Genomic DNA, 7,621 nt, shown 5'->3' with positions numbered 1-7,621 from the left:
TTTTATTAAGAGTTTCAAGATTTACAATAATATATAGATATATAAAATAGTTTCTTAATCTTATATATACAGTATGATTTTTCGAGAGAAAGTTTGGATGAACCTTTATGCACCTCCAGTTTGCCGTCTCTAGTAGGGGTCATAAAAACCCGAAAAATCGAACCAAACCGAAAACCAAACCAAACCGACCAAACAACCGATACTTTTTGGTTTGGTTTGGTTTTGGTTTTGAATTTTAAATACTGATCGAATTTGGTTTGGTTTTGGTTTTAATCAGAAAAAACCGAAAAAAAAACCTGAACCAAACCGACCAAAAAACCGATACTTTTTGGTTTGGTTTGGTTTTGGTTTTGAATTTTAAAAACTGATCGAATTTGGTTTGGTTTTGGTTTTAATCAGAAAAAAAGCGAAAAAAACCCGAACCAAACCGACTATAGGAGTAGTTATTTCAAATTTATTATTACACCTATATATAGGTATATTTTTATACAAAGTTTCAAAAATTTAATTGTAAATGTTAATAGTTTGCACTTTTAGTATAGTTCTTTACCTTTACATTCTAGTATGATTGGTAGTTTTTTTTTGTTAAGTGTAAGAATCCATTTCGTGTTAAAAATAATATATTTTTAATTGAGTCCTTAAATTATTCATCACTATTTGATTCAATTATCATCAATATATCTTGGTAAATAATAGATTTCTCAAAGGGCAATTGATTTGATAGTGTTACGTTGAAAATGTAGTCGCCGGAATATGTGTTTGGTAGTGTATGTCTTATATTTAAGAAAAAACCGACAAATAATCGAAAAATCTGAAATGCCGACAAAACCCGACATAAACCGAATTGAGAAAAAACCGACTTAATTGGTTTGGTTTGGTTCTAACATTTGAAAAACAGACTTATTTGGTTTGATTTCTTTTAAGGAAAAACCCGATAACACCCCTAGTGTCTAGATCGGTTAATTAGTCATTTTCTTTTCCAACAAGAACACCAAAAGACTCCAATAATTACTACTTTATGAGTATAAAATTCATTTGCAAATTGATTTTGGTCCAAATGCCTGCCGACACTATGGAAAGTCCTCTCTTGGATATTTGATTAGAAAATTAGTATTTTACAACTTTCTAATTGATCCATTTCTCTCACTATGATTGACTCTTTTTTTATTTCCCGTGAATCTTTAGACTTCAATTAAATAAATTTTCCATTCCACCAATATGAACGGCTTTTGCCAGAAATTTTTTAGACTTTCTATAGTTTCGTATTCACTATAAGAAAAGAAAAACATAAGGAATTGAAACGGTGTAACATGAGTGATGACATAATTATTTAACTGTTAATTAGCTCTTAACCGCTAACATAATTCAAATTTTGAATAACGAGTCAAATCCTTTGGTAGTGATTTAACACTTTTCTAAAAGGCATTGTATTATTCCTAGTAGGGTTATACATAAGTCGGGTTGGTTCGGATTTTCTAATTACCAAATCAAACTAATTGTATCGGGTTATTAAATCTAAAGGCCAAACCAAACCAATAAAAGTCGGGTTTTTCAATCTCGACTTTTCTCGGTTTTTTCGGGTTTTTTTTTTCATAAAGTCTTCATAGCACTAAATATAGAATTTATGCTCCAAATATTTCTTTAATCCTAGTAAAATAGAATTATATAAGGTGTTTTTCAATAAAATAACATAAATATGAGATGAGTCATGGCATTGTACTAAAATATTCAACAATAAAGTTAATAAAATCGCATAAAATAAGTATTATTAATAGCCAAAATGAAAACAAACATAATTTAAATTTACTAATAAGTTATGCATTTCATCTAAACTACTGAAAAACTAAAAAATAAATATCCAACACTATTTTCATTCATAGTACAATTGAATTTAATGTCTTTTATTAGCATTAGTATTAATTTGATATTGATTTAGGATTTATTTGAGTTACTAATATTTATGAACTATAAAACTTATTGGATCATCCAAAAATTATAAGTCCAAGCTTGAAATAATACGTGAAAAGATAAAACCATGAAAAAGCTTAAGAAATATTTATAAACTACATTATAATAAATATTTTTATGTGTTAAATATATTTAAAACGTCTATGCATATAATGTCGGGTTGGTTTGATTTCAGTTTGACTTTTTTTAGTTAAAACCAAACCAAACTAAATATGGTCAGTTTTTTTTTCCAACATCAAACCATAGTCGGATTTTTTCTCCGTTTGACTCGGATTATCGGGTTAATGCGGTTTGTCGGTTTCATTTGTACACCCCTAGTTCCTAGTGCATTGTAAGTGAAATGTCATAAGGATAATTTTAAATCTGTTTCGCTCTTCCTCTTATGATTATTCTAGAGTTTATTATTTAAATGATCACTCAACTATTAAAATTATCTACTAAAGTTATTTTTCTTTCCGACATTATATATCCTAGAAAACTGATTTTTTATTTTATAAACAAAATTTATTTTTTCTATAGGTAAGTCCATAGTGTAGATTAAAAAGAGAAGAAATTATAATATTAAAAAGTAAAAAAAAAAGAAGATAAAAGTTGATAATTTAGAGTGTAAAATAGGTATTTGACAATCAAAAGTTTGAGAAATCTCGTTGAGTGATCTTTTGAATATTATAGGCATAGTTAAATGACTTTTTTGTTACAAACGAAAGAAAAATGACTTTATCAGATAATTTTGGATAGTTGAATGATCATTTAAGTAATGAACTCGATTATTCTATTATTTAGGGAGATAATTTTATCCATGGTCATTGAGCCTTTGTGTTTATTACCCAAAAGTCACTTTTTTTTTGTTACGTAAAAATCATTCAACTTTGTGTTCATTACACAAAAGTCATTTTTTTTTCTTTTGTTACAAAAAAATCATTTTACTTTGCTCTAGTTTCACAAAAGTCACATTTTTACTTGAAAAGTCTATTATGCCCTTGATATTATATAAACATTTATATTTATGTAATACCTTCTATATTATATGCTATATAATATATTTTTAACTATGTATTTTATTTATTATTTTTATAATATATTCGATATTTAATTTTTTCTTAACTTTAATTTTCAAGATATATTAGTAGCTTGACAAATTTATTACAAAAAAATTTATAATATATTCGTATATTGACAAATTTAATAACGCTACTAATATATTTTAAAAATTAACGTTAAGAAAAAATTAAATATACGAATATATTATAAAAATAGTAAATAAAATACATAGTTAAAAATATATTATATAGTATATAATATAGAAGGTATTACATAAATATGAAGGTTTATATAATATCAAGGGCATAATAGACTTTTCAAGTAAAAATATAACTTTTGTGATAACTAGAGCAAAGTAAAATGATTTTTTTGTAACAAAAGAAAGAAAAGTGATTTTTGTGTAATGAACACAAAGTTGAATGATTTTTACGTAGCAAAAAAAAAGAAAAGTGACTTTTGAGTAATAAATATAAAAGTTCAATGACCATGGATATAATTAACTCATTATTTAGGTAGTTAGAGATGGATCATCGCCTGAATTAAATTCTCATTTTTTTCAATTTGGTATTCGAAATTCAGTGTCCCGACTACTACAAAAAGTTTCTTCATTCTCATGAGAATCTTGTGTCCTCCCATAGTCAATACCAATTAAACTCCATCTTTAGATAAAAACGAATAAAGTGAAACTTTCAGTTGGAAAAAAGAGGATTCCCCCTTACTTTTCGAGTGATGTAAATTATGAGAATTTTAACTAATTTTAAGTTAACTCCCTCCTCAAAGAAAACAAATGAGATGTTGATCGTTTATTCTTTTTTCTGAATTACGAATCTAATTAATCAGATTAACCCAATCACAAAGGCTTAAATATCACCGACAATCAAGAAATAAGAAGATGCTTAAAAAAATAAAATTCCTCTATTTTTGGGAAATAGAATTATCTTTTCTACTTTTATGTAAGTTAAAATCTCACAGTCAAACAAACCGCCCAATCACCAGAATTTCTGCTTTTTTATGTTGCTTTCACACTTAAACATGTCACGTTTTTGTATCCACTCAAGTCAAAATACTAGTTCTACAAAAAAAAAAAAAAAAAAAAAAAAAAAAAAAAACAGTAACAGTAGAAAAAAAAATAAGAACAAAGTCCAACGCGGAAAACAACCACGTGGCATGAAAATTATTTCTTAAACAAAAGTACTTTAGAACAGTGTCACGTGTCGGCGGGTAGATTCCTAATCTAAAACCGAACAAACAAAAAAAGGAAAAAAAACATGAAGGTGGGAAAATAGTCATTAATTTCCACTCCTTATAAAAGTAGAAAAGTGGCATTGAGCCCAACAGAAAACGGTGAGTGTAGTGTCTTCATTTTGTTTTTCCATTTGTTCTCTTCTATTTGAAGAAGAAAGGAAAATAGAGAAGGTCTGGCCGGGTTAAAGATTTTGGTGAGTAGATTGGGAGGTGGTGGGTGTAAAAGTAGAAGGAAGAAATTGAAGATCAAATTCAAAGTAATGGATGATTGGTGGCAAAAAATGGTTTTTCCTGTTCGGCGTGTTTGGTTTGCTGTTTCTGCTCGTGTTAAAGCTCGCAAAAATGGTTAGTTTTTTCTTCCTTTGTTTTTGGCTTAGAAAGAGTAGTGATTTGAGAATTTAACAATGATTCAGTGAATTTGAATTCTCAACATGCAAAAGGGTACCTACTACCTACAGGGCGGATTTAGGGTGTTCACCCGAACTCCAACGCCCAAAAATTACATTATATATATCTGGTTTTTATATATATATATATATATATATATATATATATATATATATATATATATATATATATATATATATATACTACCCTCTTTGCTGGGGAATTAAGCGAAGGCAGATCCGAAATTTAAATCCTACGGGTTCAGGTTCAACTTTTAAGGCTTTTAACGTTGAACTCGTTATATTTTTAGAGTTACGGGTTCATATCTACTATTTATACAATTTTAATGAATTTTTATTTGGATTCAATTGAATCCATCTACGTACTCGCGTGCGTGGAGGGAGGTCGGTAGTTGGGGAGTTTGAAATAAGAGAGAAACTAGAAGATATAAAATTTCCTTTCTTTTTTTTGTTTTGACAGAGTACAATTTAATTTCACGCTCATTTGCGAGTTAAGACTCCTACCAAAGGGAATTCCATTCGTAAAATTCGAATTCAAACTTCTGATTAAGAATGATAGGCACTTACCATTTCATTACAACCTGTGGTGAAAACGTAAAATTATATTTCGATTTTTTAGATAGATTACCCATATGAATTGTACTAGTAAAATTTTTGGGGCTTGCCCAAGTTTTTTTTTTTTTTTTTTTTCTCAAAAAAAATTTTCATCTTTATATCTTTTATTCATCTATATCTTTCCCTCCTTTTAAATTACTGGTTGAGCGGGTGGGGTGAGTGGGTGGGAGTTGTGACATGTGAAGATGAAGGAGAATATGTTGGTGGAATTATTAACTCAGCACGCAATATGACACCATTTATGACTTCATATGCTTATCAGTTCTGATATCAAACCATGTACTAACATTAAGACTTTTCCATAGATTCATATTAAAGTTCCGTGACAAAGTGCTAAGTGAACTTAATTAAAGCTGTCAGTGTCTCTATTTCTTTCTCTTTTCTTTTTTTTTTTGGTGGGGTGGGGGGGGGAGGGGGGGTGTTACTTTTTTATTATCTACATTTTCTGTTGAATTGTGTTTTTTAGAGGATTCCAATATATTATACAAAAATGATTATGCTCATAGAGAGGCCAGAAAAATGTTAGGCATGCTTGATTACCTAAAATTGCAGTCTTATCTTTAATCTTAAAAGCAACTGAAACATACCAAATATGTTAAGAATTCAAATCAGTCTTGGTCCATCCATATCTAAAATAGTAGAATTTCTTGAGGTCATGAGCACTTCACGTATAAAAAAATGGCAAGCTTATTTTTTAGGATTCTATTACTGGCTTCCTTCCATCCACTAGCTTAGTGCCATCAGAATCCACTCATCTTATTTCTGTTAGAATATATTTTAATATCAGCATAGAAAATAAAGGCCAACTTGTTAGTTAGATAAACCTCTACCAACTAAATATATGCTTTATTTTCTGCAATCGTTTATCTATTTTTCTATTGCTATCCGTAAGCGTCTTCATATACCCTAGTCAAAACGTGCCAAAGTTCGTCTATTCCACCGAGATGATACCTCTTACCAGCATAGGTATCCTATAATTCTGCCCTAGGCAGATAGGAAAAACTCACCTAGTGTTTACGACCGATGGAATACGAACATGAAACCTCATGGTTCTCGTCCCATTTTATCGACCACTAGCCACACCCATGGATGAAATAAGCAGATAATATTCTAGATTCTAAATAAGTCCACATAGTATCCAAGGTATCTGATTCCTCAATGATCCAAATTATCTCAAAAACACAAAGCATCTACCACTTTATGTGTATTCAACTGAAAATATAAAGCATCCGATTCCTCAATGAAGACCATATACTCAAAAGTATCAAGAGTATTATCGGAATTACTTTTCTACAGCATGTTTCAAAAAGTGTGATATATATATTTATCAGTATGAAACAGAAGCTTATGCATTTTACATCTTAGCCAAATATGAGAAAGAAATTGACAGGAAAAGGGAAAGAATGATGAATATTGCATGTTCTGAAAATAGAAGCAGTAGCTTGAGAGATTCACTTGCGCGTCTGAACCTTGACTATTCTTTCCTTCAGGTCCAGGGCTTTTGAAGCTTCGTGATGATATACAAACTTGTGGCTATGAGGATGTTCAGGTTATGTGGGAAATGCTCAGAAGAACCGAGTCGGAAATGACATCTAAGCACCAGAAGCACAAGCGCAGACCATTATGGAGGATTTTTGTATGGTCCACCCATAGTTCTAACTCATCCTTCTCCTCAGATCATGCTCATCAATAGACAACTTTGCTACATCTTCAACAACAATAAAAGTATCTGAAGAGTGAAGACGTGTGTATGGCGCTTCCATTTCTTGAGCCCCACAGGGTGGTATAACCTGAGATATGGTACAAAGCTATTGTATGTCCATATCAAGCATAGGACGAAGTATATCTACTATACCTCTATAGCTAGCATGACCATAACGAGACTATCTATGATGGTGTCATTTGTAAATATACCATCTTTGTGATGATCCGCGATCATGTTACAGCATTAAAGAGATAAAAAGAACTGTGAAGAGCTCAGCTTTCCTCTGGGAGGTTAATTTATGCTATTATGCTTATTACTCACACATTTATCATCTGCAGCTGAATGTACATCAAATGAAAAGGTTCGAGTATAAACCAGCCTCATTGTCCTGAAAACTGTTAAACATGTTAGCAGCTAATACAATGACAAAAAACATAGGCGTTTACTCTACTCAAGTTCCAGACAGCATGTGCACTTACTCAAGTATGCATGCACTCTCCTCTGTGCAATAAATGACAGATATGTAAGAGGACAGTAGCTTACAGTAAACATCTTAATAATTCAAGTCACTTAAAGTATCACAATTACATTTAGAAAAAAGCAAACAGGAACTAAGGGCAGGGAGTTCTGGCCAAAATAA

At 30.4% G+C, this 7,621-nt stretch overlaps 1 protein-coding gene across 1 annotated transcript; it reads left to right on the top strand.

The window, feature by feature from the left end:
* Nucleotides 4,285-7,376, top strand: LOC109223375. The gene is made up of 2 exons (XM_019387660.1): nt 4,285-4,599; nt 6,767-7,376. The coding sequence occupies exons 1-2, from the start codon at nt 4,515-4,517 to the stop codon at nt 6,967-6,969; spliced, it is 288 nt and encodes a 95-aa protein (XP_019243205.1). The 5' UTR covers nt 4,285-4,514; the 3' UTR covers nt 6,970-7,376.

This window comes from Nicotiana attenuata, chromosome 3 (genome assembly GCF_001879085.1).
Source record: "Nicotiana attenuata strain UT chromosome 3, NIATTr2, whole genome shotgun sequence".
NCBI classification, from domain to species: domain Eukaryota; kingdom Viridiplantae; phylum Streptophyta; class Magnoliopsida; order Solanales; family Solanaceae; genus Nicotiana; species Nicotiana attenuata.
Note: the sequence above shows the minus strand (reverse complement) of the source record. Positions and strands in the feature narration are given on the sequence as shown.

Bases quoted from the DNA above. Each gene is read 5' to 3' on its own strand.
- LOC109223375 (XM_019387660.1), top strand. From the start codon at position 4,515: ATGGATGATTGGTGGCAAAAAATGGTTTTTCCTGTTCGGCGTGTTTGG. The intron at 4,600-6,766 runs GTTAGTTTTTTC...TCTTTCCTTCAG, and splicing joins TGTTAAAGCTCGCAAAAATG to GTCCAGGGCTTTTGAAGCTT.